General features: G+C 35.6%; 1 protein-coding gene across 1 annotated transcript in view; it reads left to right on the top strand.

The window, feature by feature from the left end:
• Nucleotides 1-359: 359 nt before the first annotated feature.
• The window catches only part of ikbkb (inhibitor of nuclear factor kappa B kinase subunit beta), a 37,587-nt gene continuing 11,972 nt past the window's right edge, over nucleotides 360-25,974 (top strand). The window contains exons 1-8 of the mRNA XM_058783973.1: nucleotides 360-531; nucleotides 1,100-1,236; nucleotides 8,654-8,748; nucleotides 17,507-17,624; nucleotides 19,422-19,491; nucleotides 23,556-23,644; nucleotides 23,786-23,875; nucleotides 23,991-24,115. Coding sequence (XP_058639956.1) covers nucleotides 1,132-1,236; nucleotides 8,654-8,748; nucleotides 17,507-17,624; nucleotides 19,422-19,491; nucleotides 23,556-23,644; nucleotides 23,786-23,875; nucleotides 23,991-24,115 — 692 coding nt within the window. The 5' untranslated portion in view covers nucleotides 360-531; nucleotides 1,100-1,131. The remainder of the gene's footprint in view (nucleotides 532-1,099; nucleotides 1,237-8,653; nucleotides 8,749-17,506; nucleotides 17,625-19,421; nucleotides 19,492-23,555; nucleotides 23,645-23,785; nucleotides 23,876-23,990; nucleotides 24,116-25,974) is intronic.

Below are 25,974 nucleotides of genomic sequence, written 5' to 3'. Positions count from 1 at the left end.
GCTGTGACACATAGATAGATAGATAGATAGATAGATAGATAGATAGATAGATAGATAGATAGATAGATAGATAGATAGATAGATAGATAGATAGATAGATAGATAGATAGATAGATAGATCTAAACTTCTTAGAAACTAAAGTTCATAACTAACTAACTTCTCATTATAAACCTGTTCAGAAAGACTGATTTTAGAGGGATTGTGTGTGGTATAGTCTAGTATAATTCTTTATTAAGTACGTTATTGTACAGTATAATGATGGTCTGTGCTGAGTATCGTAGTATGTGTAGTATAGTAGCCTGTCGTGAGTACGGATGTTTCTCGTCCGCGCTTTTACAATGTTTACGGGAAAGGAAAGTTTCAGGAAGTAGAGAAACTCAACGCTCTTCTGCTTTCAAAACACAGTCTTAAAACATTTATTTACTGAAGAAATCCGCGTATGTGTAAAGATCGTAGGAATAATCTGTTCTGAGGCGGAGAAAAGTTTTTTGAGGATTGTGTTTTCGTGTAGATCAGATCAAATCTGACAGGTAAAATCACTTCACATTAATGACTGTACAATGTGTCAAAGTCTACACGAGCTGCTTTATCGCATATGTACAATATACTCCGAATAAACAGCTTTATATCTTTAGGTGGCTTTCTTAAGTAATACAGCAGCTTTATGAACGTTTGTTAAACTGATCTGATCTTACGAACAAAGATGCGCCGATTATAAACAACAAAATGTGTTTCATGCCATCAAAGTCACATAATATTCAACCATGGTAAAAACAGAAAGTAGTTCATGTTCTTGTTTTTAAATCTCACACAGATTTTTAGTTGTTTAAATGAGGACATACAGACTTATGCTACACATACACACACACATATATATATATATATATATATATATCACATAATAATAGTCTAATACTACACCATTGTATAGTTTAGTATGCATCATTTTTAATAATGAGGACCTCCTTGGATGCCAGATTTAGCTCATGTTCTAAGCATTTGTACACACATATGCACCCGTCCTTGTACCTATGGATCTTGTGTTTTTAACATTAGTTGTATAGATTGACATTGCACTGATATTGTTCTCCTCTGCAGGGTTTGTATGTGAGTGATCGCAAGGGCCCGTCATGAGCCGTCCACCCTCCATGCAGCCGCAGATGTGCGGCCCCTGGGAACTGAAGGAGCGACTGGGAACCGGAGGCTTCGGGAATGTCACTCTCTGGCAAAATAAGGTACAGTATGGTTCCTTTTTTCATTAAAACAAAGATACAGACAAGCATTTCACCTTTATAAATCCTCTGCAGTGAATGGGTGCCGTCAGAATGAGAGTCCAAACAGCTGATAAAAACATCACAATAATCCACACCACTCCAGTCCATCAGTTAATGTCTTTTGAATGTTTTTTAAGAAACAAATCCAACATTAAGATGTTTTTAAATTCAGAACATTGACTCTGGCTAAAATAGTCCATAGTCCAATAATCCATAATAACGCTTTCTTCTGTGAAAAAGTGGTCTTGTCTGAATCAGGAGAGAAATCTGCAGCCATCAAGCACCATTTACAAGCCAAAAAAAGTTCTAAACAAATATGTGAGTGTTTTTTAATGTGAGAGACAGCACGAGATGGACTTTTTCACTGGAGAAAGCGTTAATATGGATTATGGACTCGTATTTTAGCTGGAAGCAATGGTTTAAAATAGGGATGTTCATATCGGTTATTTTTCCTAACCGCCAACCGACGCTCGTTAACCGATTATTAACCGTTAACCGACAAGATTATTTTAAATTAGAACTGAATTAAATTAGCAAGAATAAGTGTCTATGACCCGTTAAAAATACTAACATTTGTTTTCCGGGGATTAATTTTACATGCGCAAAAAGCAGCAAACAACAGAACATGAGGATTCACATAGTCATCATAGCTATCACATCACGCACCTGCAGCGCTTCTGCAGTGGAGAAAAACATAATAAAGCTAGGTATATATATTATAACGAATAAATAGGCCTATACGAGAAATATATTTTCACTTAAATCATAATTTAAGAAAACGAAAGAGAAACTGTGCAACAAGTAGCGCGAAAGGAAACCAGACGGCAGAAAGTGGCCTATTTTTTTGGCTTATTTTACAAAAGCACAAAGATTTGTTTTTATTGTGAATGTACACAAATAAAAGCAAAACTTTTACAATTCCGATTATCTTCATGACTAAAAGGAGTAGTTGCTTCCACTGTTGCAAGGGGAAAAAAATCTAATGATTGCTCCAGCGCCGCATGCGTGCACACAGTCAATTCTACCTTGACAATGCAGCCTGTTCATTATCATTATAAAAAAAAATCAGTCAAACATATGGAGAAAAAAACAACAACACACTGCTCAGTTTAAATGTGTAGTAAAATCTGTGCCGTTAAGCGTTATCACCATACCGCCGTGAAGTTATGCAAAACGTTTTGTTTTACGTGGATATTGGAACGCGAGTGAAGTAGGCCTATACATAAAAGGTAAATAATATTTTGGCATTCAAATACATCACGAATACGGAAATATTTGATTTTGTTTGAATGAGAGACCCAACATTGGTTTCAGTTTCGTTTTAGCCTAAATTAATTGGTTTTGGTTTGTCGTTTATATAGCTAGGCCTATAGCTTCTTACATTTTTAATTCTTGTTCTTTTCTAAATAGCCTCCTGTTAATTGAAAGGATTTGTTGAGGAGTGAGGGGAACTAAAATTGCCTATATATGTTTACAGTGTTTATTATAATGTTTGTAATTCGCGTCGGCCTATTTCTAAATGAAATAATAAAATGCGACTAATAGGAGACATGTTTTTTTTCTCTCTCTCTAAAAAACGTTTATTTTTTTGTTTTGTTTTTTTATACGCGTAGCTTATTTTACCATGCAGCAAACCTTTTAAAATATTTTGATAAATTACTGAAAAATAAAGAAATAAAGTGACTTTAAACTGTTTAACTGATTGTATTAATCAGTCAAAATTCTTATCGGTCGGTTAACGGTTAAACGGTTAAAATGAACATCCCTAGTTTGAAACTAGAACGTCTAGATGGATTTGTTTCTTACAAACACGCAGCTTTTGGGTTCAAAAGATGTTAAAGAGTTAGTTCACCCAAAAATGAAAATTCTGTCATTAATTACTCACCCTCATGTCGTTCCAAACCTGTAAGACCTTCGTTCATCTTCGGAACACAAATTAAGATATTTTTGATGAAATCTGACAGCTCTCTGACCCTTCATAGACAGCGAGGATATTACCACGATCAACGCACAGAAACATAGCAAGGACATCAGTAAAATAGTCCATGTGACATCAAGGGTTCAACCATAATATTACGAAGCTACGAGAATACTTTTTGTGTGGAAAGAAAACAATAATAACATAATTTATAGGCCTGCTACGGGGCCATTGAATGCTTGAATCTGATTGGCTGATGAACGTTCTAAGCTGTGCAATTATTTTCAGGGAAACGCACTAATGTTGTAGTAAGTAACAACTTGTAACAACTTATAAACTATGACTTCTCACAAGTGAGGTAACAACGGCGCTGTTCGTGAAGAAAATGAACTTAAAGTTTCGCTATTAGTAACATTGGAGACATTAGCCGAACACAGAGACGCACACAGTTTCTGTGCATTGTTAGTCATAGTATCCTTGATATTATCCCAGCTTTTGGCTTCTCAAGATGTTAATTGATGGACTGGAGTGGTGTGGATGTTTTTATCAGCTGTTTGGACTCTCATTTTGACGGCACCCATTCACTGCAGAGCATCCATTGCTGAGCAAGTCATGCAATGCTACATTTCTCCAAATCTGACGAAGAAACAAACTCATCCTAATCTTGGATAGCCTGAGGGTGAGGGTCATTTTCAGCAAATTTGTTATTTTTGGGTGAACTATGCCTTTACCATGATTTACACTAGGACATTTTCCTGGATCAACATCCTTCCAGGAGCTGGAATACTATTCATATCAGGCAGTCAGATTAGTTTTAGGGTTTTAACAATGTTCTTATCAACTTTTCATGTTCTGCTTATTTTAGGGTTGAATTATGGCATGATAAATTTGGGAATGTAGTGAAAACGAGACTAAAGTGTTGTATAGTAAGTCAGGCTGACTGGACAAGCAGAAGTAGATGACTGTAAAGCCGTTCTCATGACACTGTCATTACTCATTACTGTCCGCTGTGCATTAGGATCATGTGGAGTGGCAGATGCATTAAACTGATTTATTGGTTCTTGTTCAAATACGTTGTGAAACGCATATTTTCATAGTATATATGTGGCCACAGGTGGTCATTTTTAGTGTGGAGAAATGCACACTATAAGTACATTAATTTACGATAAGTGATTCACTCTTCAGGTGGAAATTATAAATCTATTAATTGAAATATTATTTTATAAACAAACTTTTAGGATCTTCGAAAGTATAAAATATCGCAAATAAGTTTGCGATTTATGGGATAACGAATAATCATGTTCAGATTTCGACTGAAATTTGTTAATTGTTCAGTTAAACTTTTCTAAATGGTTATTATAAAACGTATTTATGCATGCATTCATGCAATTATACATGTATGCATATATAAAAATTCAAGGTTGTAGTCAGGGTTATTATTAATAAGGTAAAAATAATAAAAAATGTGATTACTTGAAATAAAATAAAAACAAACAAAAATGAGAAATGTTGCTTTGGCAACTAGCTGAAATAAAATGAGTTTAAAGTTAGTTAATGTTGACGTACTAAAATAACTAACACTATACAAACTAAAATTTAATTTAAAAAAGTAACAAAAATGCAATAAATCTAGTAAAACATTCAAATTAAAACGGAAAATGTAAAATATTTCATCTAATTCAAAATATAAACAAAAACTCTAATACTATATCAATGAGGTTGTAGTATGGCACATTGTTCAACTAGGAAAATTAAAAATGGCATTTCATGAAAAAACTGGTTTAGGATAATGATGCTTCTATAAGAATGCTATTCCAGGATCAAGAAAGGATGTAATATAAAGTCACATATCATGTTCATTTGTTTCTCAAATTGGGTTTACAGTTCTTTTTTTGGTGGTCTGTCAGTAAATGGCCCACCCCATTCTGGATAAAGGTGTGTGAAAGTCTTAAAATAGAGGCACTTCAGATTCACACTGTTTATTCTGCACAGCACTGGGATTTGAACAATGAGAAATGCGCTTCCTGTCACGGGTGACCTCATGATCACTCACTGATATATATTCTCACACACACACACACACACACACACATGGACACATTCTTAAAGAGGTTTTCTGAGCATGACAGTTGTGTAGCCTTTAAGGAATGCTCAAGTACATTAAACATTAACAGCTTTAATTAGTTGCGGTTTGTTTGCTAGGTAAATCATCTCTGGTACTGAGAGGTGTGCTGGTACTTTACTAAATGAACACATGCACCATCTTCACCTCCTGGACCATAAAACAGGTGGGAAAAAAAAAGAAGATTAGGTTTTATTGTCTGTGAATCCTGTCCAACACAGGTTGAGGTCAGACTCACACCCTGTTATGGTCAGTAGTATGATATCATGCCATATTACTAATAATCAGGGTGTTGGTGAAGCGGATGTTGGCGCCACTCACTGATACCAGTGTGGAAATACTGTGGTTTGGTGCATCTGTGCAAACGTCTGAGACCAGCTTGAATAATCAAATAATCATAATAAATGAATAGCACAAGCGCTAGTGTTTTTGCAGTGTCACTGCAGTTAAAGACTCTTGACGTGATGTCATGTAGTTTACTAAATGCAGTGCATCACGTTCGCTTACTCACCTGATTGCATTGGTTTCTGTCTTTCTCCCGTTTCCGTTTCCGCATGATGTCACAATTCCTGTCATGAGAAGTCGAGTGTACTAAAGGAAGAGAAATAGGAAATGGGCAAAATAGAATTCAAGTGCCGCCTTTTTTGATTTCCTCTATAGTACGACGTAATTCTTTATTCGCCAACATAGACACTCATGCATTTATCATCTGTCATTTATCATTAATTTATTACTATATGCTTGTAAACTCACATTGGGCTCCAAGGATCTAACTTTATATTGCTATGTTGTTTTGTGTTCATCTGCTTCTCCCATTTGCTTTTTTTTTTACATTGACTATTACTCTAGACTAATACAATCAGATACAACAATAATTTCTCAAATATTTATTACAATATATACTGATAATTACATTCACTTTAATGATAGAAGGAGACTGGATGCTTTCAAATGATTTCCTCTTAAACTGAACTGCATATTCCGTTAAAATAGAGGGAATTAAGCTACAAACTTTATGATAATGCACTGTGTTTTCATCTAGCATGTATTTTGAGGTGCCGCTCATATTAATATATTGTTTTCACTAGTTAGCAGTAAACCACTTACCTCACCTGAATATATTCGTAGATTTGGAATGGAAATATGGGTGTTTTATTTGTAAATGTTATACTTTTTTTGCTTATTTCAGTTAATGTCATAAAACTAGCAAACTAAACCAGTAGTAGTACTGACAGCGTCGTTTACACATGGGCGAAGGCACGAAAAGCAGAGGAACAGACAAAACGAATCAATTGAGTGAGTCATTTACACTGGAACCGCTCTGATTGATTCAAACTCGTGACTTTGATCGTTCAGTTCAAGCGACTCACTAGAAAAACAGATCAAAAGAGCCATTTATTTTCTAATTTAGACATCGCTTGTAAAGATTTCAAAAAGCACATATTGTGATGGGTGAAACGTAGCTTTTCGAAGTGCTTCAGTCGGACCACGTTTCGCAAATCATTTGATTTAGATCGGAACTTTGCGTATCACGAATCATTTGATTCAGATTGGGACTTCAGACCGCGTATCTCAACTCATTTAATTTAGATCGGAACATTGGAGTGCGTTCATGAATCATTTGATGCAGATCGGAACTTCGGAGTGCGTTCATGAATCATTTGATTCAGATCGGGACTTAGGAGTGCGTTCATGAATCATTTGATTCAGATTGGGACTTCAGACCGCGTATCTCAACTCATTTAATTTAGATCGGAACATTGGAGTGCGTTCATGAATCATTTGATGCAGATCGGGACTTAGGAGTGCGTTCATGAATCATTTGATTCAGATTGGAACATTGGAGTGCGTTCATGAATCATTTGATGCAGATCGGGACTTAGGAGTGCGTTCATGAATCATTTGATTCAGATTGGAACATTGGAGTGTTTTCATGAATCATTTGATGCAGATCGGGACTTAGGAGTGGGTTCGTGAATCATTTGATTCAGATTGGAACATCAGAGTGCATTCATGAATCATTTGATTCAGATTGGAACATCGGAGTGTGTTCATGAATCATCTGATTCAGATCGGGACTTCAGAGTACGTTCATGAATCATTTGATTCAGATCGGGACTTAGGAGTGGGTTCGTGAATCATTTTGCGAATGAAATGATTCGCTATCCATGCTCTGAAGTCCCGATCTGAAATGAATGATCGCGAATCATTAGATTCAGATCGGGACTTTGGAGCGGGTTCGCGAATCATTTAATTCAGATCGGTACTTCGATACCCGTATCGCAAATTTTTTTTCCGATTTGTTTTTTATTAAACAGTACAAAATATCAAACGATTAAGGCAGTAGAGTTGTAAAAACAAAACAGAAAAAACAAAGAATGAACAAATACACAAATAAAAATGCCTTAAAATTTAACTGCATTTACTATAGTAAAAGTGTAGTAACCACAAATACCATGGTTAAACTATGGTTAGTGTAGCAAAACCATGGTTAATTTGTAGTTACCATAGTTTAACTACAGTAACCATTTTTTTCATAGGTTTAATATAGAGATACAGTTTTCACAACTTAAGATTAACAGAGCTTTGGATAGTTTCTATGTACTTGTCTAGATCAACTTTGAATAAAGGAAAGAGATATTTTGAGCCAGTAATTCTTTGTTTATGTATGTGAAATTTAGCTAGAAGGAAACACAAATTAAGTTATATTTTCCTGTATTATCTTTCCAGTACTCAAACAATCCAAAGAAAACATCTTTATAACAGAAAGAAAAGTCACATACAAAATGAAATTGGATGAACATTAAAAAAAGCTGACAAACTTTCTCTGTGTGTGGGTACATTACCAAAACAAGTGAATGAATTTTTTCAGAAGAGTGACGAAAACAGCAACTCACCGCAAAGCCTGACTTGTTTTATAATTACATCCATAAGCTTTTTGTGAAATTTGGATTAGCTCATTAATCTGTTTGTTTGACCTCTTCATATTTAAGGAGTTAACTATAGTTTCCAAAGTGAGACATCGCTTGTTGTGATTTTCAAGGGTGTAGAATTTAGTAGAGACGCTATGCATGTCCCTACCAGTATCCAGCGACTACTAAACTGTCCCTAGCAATAATTTTGATCAAGCAATTAAATGTCTGTTGTCTGCCGTTATGTCCCCACCAATGCCAAAATCAAACCCTAAGCCCTTGGATCATTTCCACCATTTTTTGTGGCCGCATCAGAATACCATGGTATTACCATCTGATACATCAATGAAATCTTTTTGAACATTTGCTTTTTGTCTGTGATGTTTCCTAACATGTGTTGGTATATCTGTGTGTGTGTGTGCGCAGGAAAGTGCCATTCAGATCGCTATCAAACAGTGTCGGCAAGAGCTCAGCGCCAAGAATAAGGGCAGATGGAGTTTAGAGATTCAGATCATGAAGAGGTGAGTATATCCTGTAAATTTCCTGTTTTCTGCCACCTGTAGGTCATTACAGTTCTCACACACACACGCACACAGATCCGAAGAGGCGTTTACATGGACGTCTGATCAGCGTCAGAGAGCCTGTAACATGTACATTAAAAACAAACTATTGCTGTTTATTGTGCAAAAATTCTACAAACTCTGTCAGTAGACTTTCCGGTGATGAAACAATGAAAACAAAGTATGCTATGACCCATTAACAGTAATTCCGGTAATAACTACATCTGTTTTTTTTGGGGGCTGAATCATGTTGGTTTTCACATCACAGCTGATGCCTCTTTAAAGAGAAAGCACTATTTTCGTGGAATTTTTCACCCACTTATTCTCTTCTGTTTACCATGTTTTAATGTGCAGTCCATTAAGCGACCACGCAATGCCTTCCGTTGTTATTCAGCTATTTATATATGTTTTTATGAACAAAAGCTCTGAGCAAAACAAAGAGGGATGAATTTATGACACCACAGTAGTAAAAAGTGACCCAGTCTTGCGGCCGCAACATCGGTTTTTTCGCCGTCACAACACCTTCAGGCTCATCTTTAATTAGGAGAGAGTGCATCTTTGTTTTTTTCTGGAGGTTTTCCTCCTGTTAGTGGTTTAGGGGTGAGTTTGTTGTGGCCGTATTCATGTCCAGTTGTTTATTGAAAACTGCTTATTGTATTAAGGCATATTTGGGTGTGAACACATGCAAACTATTTTGAAGAAATATTGATTCACAACATGTCCGCGACAATAGGGGACAGTTGTTTCTTTGTACCATCTGTGCCAGATAATTTTGAGTTTAATGTGTTAGTTCAGCCAGAAATGAAAATTAAGTCATCATTTACTCACCCTGGGAACGCCATCTTTTTCAAAAGTCTCCGTTTTGGTCTGTTTACACTGAAACGCAACCCTGGAGTTTTCAAACTAAAACTCGGTCTGCAGCGTTTTCAAAAGTCTCCGTTTTCAACCTCGAAAATGCCGGAGTAGTGTAAACGATAGGCGTAACCGTAGTAAAAGTCATGCATTTTAAAATAAAAACGCACTAGTGTAAACGGGGCCTTAAGGCCTGTTCACACCAAGGACGATAACTGTAAAGATAACGATATTAGCGTCCACACCAGCGAACGATATCGTCTGTTTATTCTAAACACATGTGCGTCTACCGCTTTAAATTCTCGAGCTCCTTATAGCAAGATGGATTCTGATTGGATGTCAATGTTTGTATCATACATCAGCTGGAAAACTCGTTCTGAAAGTGATTCCAACGATATCGTTTCTCTGTGCCTTTATCGTTATAGTTGTGGTGTGGACTCTGCTATTCTTTAATATCGAGAACGATTTTTTTAACTATATCTTTATTGTTATCTTTATAGTTATCGTCCTTGGTGTGAACGGACCTTTAGTTTCATCTTTGAGAATTTGATGGTTTGTATTGATTTGATATCTTTGAATTGGCATGTAATTGGCATAATGCATATTTACCTGACTGATAATAAATTGTTACATTTGATTTTATTCTGTTTTACTCTGTAATCATTGACTCTAGTAGATTACGTTGTATCCTTGTTAACGCATTTTCTGTGTCAGGTTAGTAACGGACTAAAATTCAGTTGAGATGGAGCATAGAGCATGCCAACTGTATCTTTAGAGATCCGGCTAACACTTGGTATTAGTTCAAGTTTACTTAGACTGTAATGGCTTATAGTGAATTTCCATTTAGGTCAGCTGGATGTTGTTCGACCAAACTAAATAGGGTGAGCCTAACCTATGTTTATTGTAATATTACTCTAGCTAAGTGTGCATGGAAAACCATGGCATGACTAACTCAAAGCTACTATCAGGGAAAGTAATGTTGGTTGGCTTATATCTATAGTAGTGGTCATGATCTCTGACTAGAGATAATGTTGCTTTATTCAAGTGTGTACAGATCTATGAGGGCTAAATAAAAGTACTTTTCGAATGAGCAAGCATAGGAGTGGCCGTCTAAAGTATTAGTCAGTTACCTCTGTCTAATAACAAAGACTGGCGAGTATGTGAGGTATGCTAACGGCCGAAGCGATATCTGTGTGCGAACCTAAATGAACGATTACAATAATGTTAAAGAATAAACAGAATAATCAGATGTTTAGATAAATTATCCTATAAATGATCAATAATAATTGGCATTCTAACTCAAATGCGAGGTCATAATAAAATGGAATTTAACTTAAATTTAATAACTTTGCGCGAAACCTTTATCCACTATTGGATTCCTTCCTTGGGCCAACCGCGAGGACCTTACACTCGCCTAAAATCTACATTCCGTGACACAAAAACTGTATTATTTATAAAATTATAGTGGATTTGGGCATCAGCCATGACACTCGCTGTGAGAAATACTGCAAGCGGAGTGATACAAACAGTGAAACGTAGTGCTGGGTGGTTTGACCAAAAAAACTGAATCAGGTTTGTTGTTTTAGGATTCTGCCGGTTTCACTGTTTATCATGGTTTTCCCCTGACTGTGCCTTTATATGAATCAAATAGTTGCAGAACCGCTGCATTTTGATCACAATACGAACAAACATGTTACATTTATGTAAATTACAGTGTATAATTTCAATTATAAGGTCTGACCTTAGCTTTGTGAAACTATACTGCATAAAACATGCCTGCACAAAACTGAAACAGCAGACGGGCTGAATGAGAATTCAAACCGGTTCACCATTTCGCCCAGCGCTAGTGAAACAGTTCTGTTATCACTAGAATATCGCATGGCTGGAAAAGGCTTTTAGCCAGTCAGGAGTGCACTTCCCAAAAGCATCATTAGCTAACTATGGCGTCATTATCAGCATTGCTCGGTGTTTCCCGAAAACATAGTTCAAACGAACATTCGCAAACAGCATTACAATCTTATGTGTTTGGAACTATTGCTCTCGACCTGTGGTTAGAAGCATGGTTACTTGTTAGTAAGGCATATGGATTTAAATAAATGATGCTCTTGGACGTAATAAGCAAGCAAAGCTGCGGTATTAAGTGGATGCTGGACACTGGTGGTAGTTGAGGAAAAACCCCCCTACATGATTGTAAAGCGCTTTGGGTGTACAGCAATACACAATAAAAGCGCTATATAAATGCATCATTCATTCATTCATATTATCTATATCTTCCATTCTATTTAAAAATATACACATTTTAATCTATATATTTTAGCACATCCTCAGTAAGAATGACATAAGAGTGAATCTGCAATGAATCAAACATTAAATAAAGCAAAATGACAGGAAGCAAAAAATAGTAGTGAGTTGAATCAGTTAATTAGCAGAAGTTATTGTGTGTGTGTATATATTTATTTATTTTCAGTTTAATTATATTTAAAGTTCAAGGAAATCCACTGTTAAAAATGCACTGCTCTTTTTATTGCTCTTTCTGCATTTTGATCATAATACGAACAAACATGTTACATTTAGCATGAGCAGTTTTTTATGTAAATTAGAGTGTATAATTTCAATTATAAGGTTTGACCTTAGCTTTGTGAAACTATACTGCTTATGCCATGGTCTGTCTGTATACTCGATTCTGATTGGTTGGCAGGTGTTGATTAAATTCGTTGAACTGCACAGGTAGTTTCAGGTCAGTTTAATCACGTTCTATATTAATGCGTTTCCTATAAACATTGGTAACCATAGTAACATATAGTTACAGTTGAATAGTAATACAGACGAAAATAACCGTCATTTTTATCGTTCCGGTCAAATATTGCAGCGCAAATATTATTAACATCTTTAATATGTGAATGCTGGCAAATGACCATGGCATAAACGGGATAATCAACGGCTAGCTGTGCATTAAACGATTTGAATGCACTTCGCGGCGGCAACCACCCTCCCTCAACGTCATGCATTCAAATCGTTTAATGCACAGCTAGCCGTTGATTATCCCTTACATAAAACATGCCTGCACAAAACTGAAACAGCAGACGGGCTGAATGAGAATTCAAACTGGTTCACAATTTGAACAGGAATATCGCCCAGAGCTAGTGAAACAGTTCTGTTATCACTAGAATATCGCATGGCTGGAAAAGGATTTTAGCCAGTCAGGAATGTATTTCCCAAAAGCATCATTAGCCAACTATGGTCGCAGGATCCGTCATTACCAGCATAGTTCGGTGTTTCCCGAAAACAGCAAACAGCATTGCAATCTTATGTGTTTGGAACTATTGCTCTCGACCTGTGGTTAGAAGCATAGTTACTTGTTAGTAAGGCATATGGATTTAAATAAATGATGCTCTTGGACGCAATAAGCAAGCAAAGCTGCGGTATTAAGTGGATGCTGGACACTGGTGGTGGTTGAGGAGAGACCCCCCTACATGATTGTAAAGCGCTTTGGGTGTACAGCAATACACAATAAAAGCGCTATATAAATGCATCATTCATTCATTCATATTATCTATATCTTCCATTCTATTTAAAAATATACACATTTTAATCTATATATTTTAGCACATCCTCAGTAAGAATGACATAAGAGTGAATCTGCAATGAATCAAACATCAAATAAAGCAAAATGACAGGAAGCAAAAAATAGTTGTGAGTTTTAATCAGTTAATTAGCAGAAGTTATGTGTGTGTGTGTGTATATTTATTTATTTTCAGTTTAATTATATTTTAAGTTCAAGGAAATCCACTGTTAAAAATCCACTGCTCTTTTTATTTATTTTAGTTAATTCAGTAAATGCATGATGTTTCCCAAGTCAGTGAATCATGTTCTCAATACTAATCGAGCAGTCTTGCCATATTTAATGCATTTTTTGTATTTTATATAATAATTATATAATATTTAGTATTTTTATACCAATCTTTGGCGTCTTCCAGTGGGAAAAAAAGCACCATAGTAGAGTAAGTGTAAATTTTGTGGTACTTTGATGTCACTGAATGGGTACCATATACACACTGGTATTTATATTTAAAGATTATCATAGCATTACCAAGTCACATGTCCTCAGTAATACTACTGTGTTAATTTTTATAGTTTTAGATTTTTGAAGAAATCTCATCCAGCACAATCTGGGTTTCAATCATACTAAATTTAGTCTGCACATTGTGAAAGAGTTAAATGGTGCACACAAACCATTCCTAGAGCTGCTTAATATGTATTTGAATAGTTAACGTTCACTGAGTGTTAGAGTGTTTCCGTGATGTTCTGGTGTGGTTGGATGGATTGTGCTAGTTAACCAGGCTGCAGTGGTTATGTGACGAGCGCGAGGGGTTCAGGGACGTGTTGGTTTTCTCAGATTTATAGCAGGCTGTCCCCAGACTTGGTCTGAGCCACAAACCTGGACTCAAACACATCTAGTAGAACTCAGTGTATAAAGCCAAACCACAATGATCACAAACACACACACAGATGTTTTTGGGGAACACACCCAGGCCAACTGAGTTTCCCTATTTCACACATTCAGTGATCCATCAACCCTTAATTATGATGATATCAGAGTTCGGTCTCAGAATTGACCTTTGGTTGGAGCTGCTCACCCTTTTTTGTGGAGGGAAAGGAATCCCATCATGTTTTCCAGGGTATTTGACAGTATTGGCAACAGCTCTGAAATAAACTGACGTCAAACCGGCACACAGTCTGATAAAAGTCACCCGTCGTGATAAATGAGCAGTGATTCTCAGAGCGTGTTCGACTCTGACGTGTCCACTGTGAGCGCTCATGTAATGATAACACGCCATTTGTGATGAATCTTTGCTGTCTGTCATAACCTTCCAAGAAGGTTTTTTCCCAGAAGGTTCAGAGCACTGATTGGTGTAATGTTTGGTTATCCTGAACACTGGTTATTGTTGAGGAACCACTCTGAAACTCTAGATACACTGCATAAATGACTTCTTAGTACATTAATATTGACTAGTTAAAATATTTATACATTTTTCAAACAAAAAGCAACACTACATAAGATATTGTAACAGTTTTCAAATAATGCATCTGTAATATGAGGGTATTTTGACTTAATGCAATGGAAAAATTCACTTATTTTTAGTTTAAACAAGGAAAAAAAAAAAGTTTAAAAATCTGCCAGTGCAGATGCCAAGACAAAATACACTCTTATTAAAGATACAATTAGATGCAGTGCTACTTTTTAAGTAAACTTATCTCGTTTTAAGGAATGTTAGATATTTTAACTGGAAAACAAGATGAAAATACTCATAAAGAATGATGTTTTGCAGTGTAACCTTTTGAAAATGCAGATAGCTACTCTACAGGTATATCTAATATACAAACAACAACTTATATTGAAGCTGATAATTAGGGCCGCCCCCTAATATTTGACTAACCGTAAGTTGACAAAAAAAGTTAGTCGATCAAATTTTTATAAGTCGCTCAGTCGCAGGTGTCATTTACATTTAACTTAATTTTTGGTCATACAGATAAGAGTAATACATCTTTCGGTTCTGTATAAGGTCTACTTTCATTTGTGTGCACTCAACAACAAAACTTTGTGTTTTTGTTAGTGCTGCCAAACGATTAATCGCAATTAATCGCATCCAAAATAAGTTTTTGTGTACATAATATATGTGTGTGTACTGTGTACATTTATTATGTATATATAAATACACGCACATGCATGTACAGTATATATTTAAGAAATATAGGTTATGTTTATATTTATGTATTTATAGCCTATATAATATATATTATATGAATATAAATATATACATGTAAATATTTTTGAAATATATGTGTGTATTTATATATACATAATAAATATACACAGTACACACACATATTATGTAAACAATCGCGATTAATCGTTTGACTGCACTAGTTTTTTTTTAAATAATGAAAGCAAACAAGGTGTGCTTTCTGCCATCTAGGTCTCTGTGAACTTGAAGAAAAAAAGAAATGCCTCACAGACATGAAAAAATGTATCTACAGAAAGTGAAATGTCTACTTTTAAGTGAACCAATTCAAATGGAAAACAAATACTTTAAAAAAAAAAATCTGTATAAAGTGCACGTCCACTGTGGAGATGACGAGTCAGTGTTGTTGACTTCGTCATTGGAGCAGAAAATACAGAAAACACTAGTTTATCAATTAATTATTATAATTGTCACGGTGCACACAGCAGGGATGAACGAGGAACACGCAGACAAGGATAAACTTCAAAATAATAGTCTTTAATGACAACATCAGGGCAAGACAAGGCAAGGTTGACAGACAGGAACACCAGGGAATAACGAGTAGACCAGACCAAAACTAACTAAACAGGCAGGAACTAAATACACATGACAATCACAGATGATTACTAAAACATGGCTGGACAAGACTTAACTAATAACCACACTTAACAAGGACAGGAACATGACCAAATAAGGAAACAAGAGGTGGGAACACACGACAGAGGACTGACAATAATGTTATGGCAGTCTTCTTGCTGTTTTTTCCCTGAAGCACTCATAATCAGTAATTCTGACGGAGCGAGCTTTATGTGTGCTCATTATAAAGGCTCATTATTATGAATTATATGGTTTATTAATATATATGTGTGATTTGTCAACTAATCGCTTAAAATGAACGACTATTAGTTGATCAGAAAAATCTTTAGTCAAGGGCAGCCCTACCGATAATACAGCAATATTGGGACATTCTACAACGACTAAAATTATCAGAATTCAGAATCAGAATTTTGCCTTAATGCTACAATTTGTGTTTGCATGTGTAGAGTTTAAAGAAATTGCCTTTAAAGTCACAATGTAATGGAATTAGTGATAGATCAGTTGTGTAACGTACATGCGAGTAAACCAATTTTAAAAAATAAAATAATGTCTGGCGGATTTAGCTCTGTCCATCGATTGCTGATTGTATTGAGGCGGAGCTGAATTGCTTGCGGTCGAGTGTAAGAAAGGGGCGGAGTTTAAGCTGACAAAATGAGAGAGTCTGTCGTTTCATTGGAAGATTGAGATTTCTGTTGAAAAAATTACTTCGTAACGTTCACAATAAGATACATTTAGAAAACTGATAGGATGAATTTCCATTTAAAGCTTACTTTAAAATTCATTATCACTTCATTTTTGGGTTCAGAGTAGGCCTCAAATTTGGACACCAGGCACCAGGCACCAGTGACATGCTTGATTTGTGATGCACTAAACGCAGTTTTGCATACTATACAGTTTGTGAATTGAATTTCAGTTATTGAATCGATGCAACTGGTAAACTTTTTTTTTTTTTTGAACAGTAAGAGTTAATGGCGTTTTACTGTTGAAGATCTCAAGCACACAGTAAGAGGTTTGTTACAACAAAGCATTGGCTTATAATTGAAGGAAGTTAAAAAGTGTGACACATTTTCACAGTTTGGATGCTGAATCTTTTTCGAGATAAAGAAAAGCCAAAAAGATGCAATGTAAAACCTCTCATGCAAGTCACCCGTCTTTACTCGAGACCTAATATTTGTTATTACAGCAATTATGTCAGAATGTTTGCCTGTGAAGGTTAAAACGAGCTGTTTATGTTCTCAGATGATAGTTTTAGGTGTTGGCGCTGCAGTTATCCTGTTATGGTGCCTGGAATCCATCTGGTTTTACTCCTCTTTGTCCTGAGCGTGTGTTTTATGGGAGGTTCGTGCAGGGCAGGGCCAGCCAGGCGTCTGAATATTACAAACACATTTTTAATAATGACATTATGTAACCCAGATTATGAGAGGGTTGCATGTACGTTGAGTTCTCTGTCGTTTGCACGTTATGATGAAACGTCTCTCTTCTCGCAGGTTGAATCACATGAATGTTGTGGCGGCGAGAGATGTTCCAGAAGAGCTCCAGAAACTGGCCACAAATGACCTGCCATTGCTGGCCATGGAGTACTGCCAGGGAGGAGACCTACGCAAGGTGTGGCACTGACAGAAATGTGTTTGAACATGTACTATGGTGATAGCATGGGTTTTTTGGACATGTAGCGTAGTAATACCATATGAATAATATAATAATTTAGTTGTAGAGCTGCACAATAAATCAAAATGCGATTTAAATGAATAAATATATGCACTGCATGTTTCAGAGTGAAGCGTGGCACTGTGTTTATTTACACACAAGCAGCTCATTATCTGTGAGTGCCTCACTGCAACTCGGTTCAGTAAATTTAGCTTCAAACAAAATCCTTGCACCAAGCACAACATGCACCAAACACTTTCCTAAATTAAAGAAGTGCTTCTTAACAAGAGATGCTTTAAGGGTTCCCTATTGTTTAGGATGCATCAAAATAAAAGTTTGATTGGTTTAATGTTTGAATAGGAAGAAATTAAGACAGCCATGTAAAATAAAATTATTAATATTATATTATTTTTGTGCTGTCAAATGATTAATCGTGATTAATCGCATCCAAAATAAAAGTTTTTGTTTACGTAAAATATGTGTGTGTAGTGTGTATATTTATTATGTATATATAAATACACACACATGCATGTATATATTTAAGAAAAATATGTTACATTTATATATTGAGTATATTTATATATGATATAATTTATATGAATATAAATATATATATCATATTTTCAAAATATATGGTGCATGTGTGTGGCTTTATATATACATAATAAATATACACAGCACACACACATATATTATGTAAACAAAAACTTTTATTTTGGATGTGATTAATCGTGATTAATCGTTTGACAGCACTAATTATTTTGTAAGTACTAATTTAGTGAAATATGATGATATTTCTTATTTAGTTTTTATTTAATAATTGTTATATTTTTATCTAATAATAATAATAATGCTTTTTATTATTATTTTACAGCTATATTGGTATAAACAGTTCTGCTCAAAGTTTACATACCCCTTGCAGAATCTTGAAAATGTTAATAATTTTAACAAAACAAACTGCATGATATTTTTTATTTAGTACAGGGATACACAATATTATCAGAATGTCATTGTCATTCATGAAGTGAACTTTTGCCTGAATTGTGATTAGATTCACTGTTTTGGATTGAATAAAAATCACAAACATGGCACTTGTAAATTACATTTTTTAGATACAGATTTATTCATTAATGTGTAATACTTCTTTTCAAATGGATTATGAAAACCTAAATACAAGAAGCTCTGAAAGATTTTTTGAATTTTAGACAATCTAAAGACAATGTTAAATCTACAAAAAAAAAAAAGTTAAAGTTAAAACAGCATCTGTTTAAAGAAAAACAGCAGTGATTGATTTTATTATAGTTATTTTCAAAGTGCTCTCATTATAAAAATAACTATAATAATGTTTTTTTAGTTCTAAGATTGATAACTAAGATTTTGCTCAAAACTAACCAAAATTTTAAATAATTTGTTTCAAATCTCTGACTTGGTGTTGTATCCAAGCATACTATCACAAATAAAAAAAAATGTAAAAAACAGTCATGGATCATTCAGGTAACAACAGAGTATTAGGACAGTGCTAAATAAAAAAATAACATGCATGTTTTGATGATCTCATTTTTTGGGATTTTCCACATTTTTGCAGTTTCCGCAAGGGGTATGTAAACTTTTGAGCAAAACAGCAATGACAAACAAGCACAGCAAACCTGTATTTTTTTTTTTGCATTTTAAATTGCACTTGCAATCAGAAAAATCACTTAAATCGTGTAGCTCTATTCAGTTGCATGTTTTTATTCAAATAATCTCTGTTTTCAGTATCTGAACCTGCTTGAGAACTGTTGTGGCATGAGAGAAGCTGCTGTACTGACACTGATTCAAGATATATGTGAGTCTGCATACACCAGCCAATGGAAATCCAATGTTATTCCCATCAGTCGCAACACAAATAACAAATCCAGCTGTTTAACTCAGGTTTTCCAGCACAGTTTTGAGTCAGCCAGCCAGACTAGTTGACCTTCATCACGTGAGCAGGTGAACACGTGCGAGCTGAATGCCTGTGCGGTGGCTGCATCTGTTTACATTTCTGCTGAAGCTGAGTTTGTGTTGGATCTGGTCTTGTAAATGTCAGAATATAAGCAGAGTCAAATATTTGACCCAGATTTGTAGCTGAAAGTGCTGGAGAGTATGAATCAGACCAATCAGATGTCTACTCATACAAACTCACAGTACCCAAGAGAAGCAGTCTGATGTTATACAGTGTAAGACGTTTTTAGCAAGAAAAGGAGAAACAAAACACATCGGAAATGGTGTGGGAGATCTACTCAAAATTATAGGTTTAAAATAGATATGCCGTCCAGAAATGGCAATTCTATCATCGTTTATTCACTGTCATGTCATCCCGAACCTGTATGACTTGATTTTCTATGATGATGTTTAGCTTAATTTAACCATGATTCATTTAACCATCAACTTTGCTTCAGAAGTTTTCCCTAGAAACTCCCAGTAGAAATAAAAACAGACCCAAATGAGTCAATAGTTGTCATACGGTAAGTGTATAGAGATATAAATGAATTTGGAGCAACTCATATTGAGACTTTCGCTTGCAGATGTTGATGTTTTGGCAAATCTGAACACAAGTTGAAATTGCCTTAGTAAAAAAAGTAGTGCTGTCAAACGATTAATCGCGATTAATTGCATCCAAAATAAAAGTTTTTGTTTACATAATATGTGTGTGTACTGTGTATATTTATTAAGTATATATAAAGACTATGTGAATATAAATATACGTGTAAATAATATTTTCATAAATAATAAATATACACAGTGCACACACATATATTATGCAAATAAAACTTTTATTTTGGATGTGATTAATCGCGATTAATCGTTTGACAGCACTAAAAAAAAGTAATGCATGTAAAATACTAAGTATAGTTCAAATCTCTTAACGCATTTACCGACATCGCTCGAGACTTACTGATATAAAAATCATAATTGTAACTTTATTTGGAGTTCTACTTGTGCACAACGCACATTTCTTAATATTAAGCCTAAAATGTGTTTTAATGTCACTATTAATGAGGATCATTGAAAAATATCGGTCTTTAAAAGCAAGTGTACCTGAAGTATACTTGCAATAGTTCCACTTTAGCACAATCAAATATACTTCAGTATATTTTAAGTTGGACCTTAGCACTATGTCTGCACGATTAAAGTGCATTAAGTACAAAATTAGTCGTTCCAGTTTAGCAGACTTTAAGTATACAATATGCGGGGTATTTATGTATTTGTAGTATACTTAGCATGAAATAAATGTATTTCAAATATATTTATTTTTCACTAGGGTGTTGAGATTTGTTTTGTTTTTTTAAATCTAGAAGAGATGTGAGATTTGTGGGTTTTTTTCTTATTTTTAGGAGAACAAGTTCTGAGAAACAGGATCTTAGTTGCCATATATTCTCATTTTCAGCATTCAAACATTACATTGCACTTCTCATACTGTGCTCCACTAAAGATTAAGAAAATCATACTGGTTTGAGTGTTAGAAAATAATGAGAGTGAGCCCTTTAACTAACCGTGTGACATTTAAAACGACCTATGACCTAGAGCCCTACACGAGCCTCAAATTTAGGCCCTAGCCCAGCCCTGGCCCGAGACACTCAGGCCCTAGCCCGGCCCGTGTCCGACAGCTCATCAGAATTACCGGCCCGTGTTCGACAGCTCATCAGAATTACCGGCCCGTGTTCGACCTGAGCCTGTCTTTTTCCCCACTTCTCCCGAAACAGCTTATACTACTGTTTTGGCTATTAAAATAGTTCAGTTTTGTATGTAATGGCAAAATGATTATATTTCGTATCGTTTTTTCATTAAGTTAATTTAGAAAAACGTTTGGAGCATTTTTGTTCGTTAAATATAAGTTTTTGTTTTTTAAAGTAACGGCCAGCGGCAGTCAGTGAGCTGATCATAGCCTTTGTTTGATCAATTTAGCCTTCTCAAATCATCACGACTTGCGTAAAATAAAATTTATAGATATACTAAAACAGTTCAAGCATATAACAATGTTTAAATGTTAAACCTTGCGCTATAATAATAATGTGCGCTAGCCTATATCCAAGTTTGTGGAAGCTAAAGCGCGCTCTGTAGGACATGGAGGCACCAGCTCAAACATTTGCATTTATTATTATTTTTTCAGTGGAAACAACTTAAAATAGCCTACGCTGTAATTTTTTTCTGATAAAGGTAAGAGTAATACATCATTCGGAACTGTAAAGGGTCTACTTTTATTTGTGTGCACTCACAATATCAACAAAACGTTGTGCTTTTATAAAACAAAGAAAACAAACATGATGCACTTTCTGCCGTCTCGTCTTGAACAGGAGCGCTTCACAATAATGAACCGAAGCTGAGCAAATACATGCCTCACAGACATGATAAATATATCTATAGAAAGCATTAAATTACCACTTAACGAAATAAAAAAAATAAAAACAAAAACTCTTTTATTATAATCATGATCCATAAAGATGCATTTCTCTCTAAAGGCGCGTCTAATGAGGAGACAGCGAGTCAGGATCAGCAACTTCATCCTTGCGAAACAGACTCAGAAAACACTAGTTTATTAGTAGGCTAAATAATTCAAATATCTCCTTACTATTTCTCCCGGACACATTCATGGTAATTATGTTTGCTGGGGCTTTGCGGCAAGCTTTAGCCTATTGTGTGCATTTGAACGCAGAACACTTGTGCTCGCTGCTGCTGCGGGACAAACACCGTCGAGCCGCTCTCGACAGACGCGGCATCACGGTCTCCTGTTGTTTCCACCAGTGTGGCAATTCTCTAATGGATGGATATCTAAAATATAAAAATAACGAGAAAACTAAAACAGGTCCGAGGCCCGGCCTGCGTGTGAACTATGACTTGAAAATTGTCCCGAAGCCCGGCCCTAGTGATGTAAAAAAGTCGGGGCCCGTCGGGCCCGGGCCGAAATGCAGGGCTCTACTATGTCCTTTAGTCACCCTGCCGTACACAACTCTATGTTGACGTCACTCTGTGGTCCGCCAGAAATTTTCCTGGGAAATCACAATCATGTGAAAACCTGGATTTAGTCACCGGCCTCATCATGTTCGGTTTCCACTCCTCAGTCAAAACATTGCAGTTCTGAATGATCTCGGTGATCATAGTGCTTGTCTGTTAGTTGATATGTAAGTAGTCATGGTTCCAGTAATATGGACGGCTTTTGCTATGTGACCTTATTATTGAGTTTATTGGGAAGCCTTTAGAGAAATAATCTGACTTTACTTGGAATTTCACTTTGGCAGTCAGTAAGAGTGCTGGCTTTGATTTAATGAACAAACAGTCCACCCAAAATGCCATTTTTGTCATCATTTACTGATCCAAATCCGTATGCTTTTATTTCTTCTGCAGAACACAAAAGTCATTGGAAAAATCATTTTCTACAGAAGAAATAAAGTTTGACTAAATGATGCCAGAATGTTCATTTTTGGGTGAACTATCCCTTTAAAAGTGAAGTGTGTGTATCTTGAGTTTTATATGCAGAGTCACTAATATAAATAAATCACTAGTTGTATGACTTCCTAAAAAGTGTAAATGCAGTGACACTGCTTTAATGGCATACATTGGAGTGAAACTATCAGTTTGTCTTTTGTTTTTGCACAAAAATATGACTCTTCCTCATCTTTTGGCAACAGTTTGAAGAAATCTTGCTGAGTAAGGTAGTTAAAATTAGTTAAACGGTTGACATTTTATATCAAGACAGACATTTGAAGGAAACACATTAACATACACTGTACATTCTGGACCTGCGTGAGTTGGCTAAGCATTTGTGTATAAAACTATGTTCATTATCTAAATATAAATGTAAATGTAACTAATACATGAGCATTTGAGAAGGCCATATTTGAGTTGTTAATGAAAAATGTCTCTCTCTAGCCTCAGCGCTGACGTACCTCCACGGGATGAGGATTATTCACAGAGACCTCAAACCGGAAAACATCGTCCTTCAACAGGGAGAAAAAAGGGTGAGTGCAGCGAGATTCACTAAACAGTAAGGTTTAATCAAAAATTGTCCTTTATTTTGCAGTAAGTGTTTTCTAAAAGCATTTAGATGGCACTGTTTTTATTGCTAAATTAAAGATGCATTTCTGCATCTTTTCCTGTAGTTGGTTCATAAGATCATAGATCTGGGTTACGCTAAAGAGCTGGACCAGAGCAGCCTGTGCACATCGTTTGTTGGGACGCTGCAGTATTTGGTGGGTACAACATTGCATCTGTGCAAAATGCAAGACTTCTCATTGTTCAGACTCTCATCTGTACTGATATCAAGTCATTTCTTTCTCTCTCCTGCTGTGTTTGTGTCTCTCTCAGGCCCCTGAGCTGTTAGAACAGCAGAAGTACACGGTGGCGGTGGATTACTGGAGTTTTGGGACGCTGGTGTTTGAGTGCATCACGGGATTCAGGCCTTTTCTACCAACCTGGCAACCCGTGCAATGGTATTTATGTCCTCAGCTGTCTGTGGCTGAATTTTACACTGCGAGGCCTGATACGCTGATTTGATGTTTCTCTATTAGATCGGTGGCTCTCAACCTTTTTGGACTCCAAGGCTCCCCATTGTCCACTAAATTTGCACCATGTAGTAGGCTAATAATAGTTTTCATTTATGTATCTGCTGTAATTAATATTTTATTTAATTTATATTTTTATTTTTTATTATTATTACTATTTTTTTTAATCTTCGGAAAGTTTCTATGCATTAAATTTCAGTTTTCCAAAAGTTTAATAAGCTGAATGTTCTTCATGGTTCCCACTCTTTTAAACCAAGGATATGAAATATTCCCATTTTATAATTTCCATGACTTTTCCAAGTCTAAATATCACACGTTTAAAATGAGGCTTCCTCATATATCCCGGTTTTCCAAGACTGTGGGAATGCTGGTTCTTCAAAGAAAAGAAAATACCTGTTGAGGGGATTAATTAGGAGAAATATCTTTATTTTTAAAAATTGCCTTGGAAATTTACTGAGGCTTAATGCTATCATGCTCTAACTGTAATTGAGCCAGTCTGACATGCAGATATGTGGAAATTACACTATTTCTAAAGTAATTAATAATAATTTTATTAAATATATGTGACCCTGGAGCACAAAAGCAGTCATAAGCAGCACAGGTATATTTGTAGCAATAGCCAACAATACATTGTATGGGTCAAAATAATACATTTTTCGTTTATGCCAAAAATCATTAGGATATTAAGTAAAGATCATGTTCCATGAAGATATTTTGTAAATTTCCTACCGTAAACATATCAAAACTTAATTTTTGATTAGTAATATGCATTGCTAAGAACTTCATTTGAACAACTTTAAAGGTGATTTTCTCAATATAGGCGATTTTTTTTGCACCCTCAGATTCCAGATTTTCAAATAGTTGTATCTCAGCCAAATATTGTCCGATCCTAACAAACCATACATCAATGGAAAGCTTATTTATTCATTTATTATATTTATTATAATCATATATATATACAGTGAGGAAAATAAGTATTTGAACACCCTGCTATTTTGCAAGTTCTCCCACTTAGAAATCATGGAGGGTCTGAAATTGTCATCGTAGGTGCATGTCCACTGTGAGAGACATAATCTAAAAAAAATCCAGAAATCACAATGTATGATTTTTAACTATTTATTTGTATGATACAGCTGCAAATAAGTATTTGAACACCTGTCTATCAGCTAGAATTCTGACCCGCAAAGACCTGTTAGTCTGCCTTTAAAATGTCCACCTCCACTCCATTTATTATCCTAAATTAGATGCACCTGTTTGAGGTCGTTAGCTGCATAAAGACACCTGTCCACCCCATACAATCAGTAAGAATCCAACTACTAACATGGCCAAGACCAAAGAGCTGTCCAAAGACACTAGAGACAAAATTGTACACCTCCACAAGGCTGGAAAGGGCTACGGGAAATTGCCAAGCAGCTTGGTGAAAAAAGGTCCACTGTTGGAGCAATCATTAGAAAATGGAAGAAGCTAAACATGACTGTCAATCTCCCTCGGACTGGGGCTCCATGCAAGATCTCACCTCGTGGGGTCTCAATGATCCTAAGAAAGGTGAGAAATCAGCCCAGAACTACACGGGAGGAGCTGGTCAATGACCTGAAAAGAGCTGGGACCACCGTTTCCAAGGTTACTGTTGGTAATACACTAAGGCGTCATGGTTTGAAATCATACATGGCACGGAAGGTTCCCCTGCTTAAACCAGCACATGTCCAGGCCCGACTTAAGTTTGCCAATGACCATTTGGATGATCCAGAGGAGTCATGGGAGAAAGTCATGTGGTCAGATGAGACCAA

Source organism: Onychostoma macrolepis, chromosome 08 (assembly GCF_012432095.1).
Source record: "Onychostoma macrolepis isolate SWU-2019 chromosome 08, ASM1243209v1, whole genome shotgun sequence".
Taxonomy (NCBI): domain Eukaryota; kingdom Metazoa; phylum Chordata; class Actinopteri; order Cypriniformes; family Cyprinidae; genus Onychostoma; species Onychostoma macrolepis.
The sequence above is the reverse complement of the archived record's forward strand: the minus strand, read 5'-3'. Positions and strand labels throughout refer to the sequence as shown.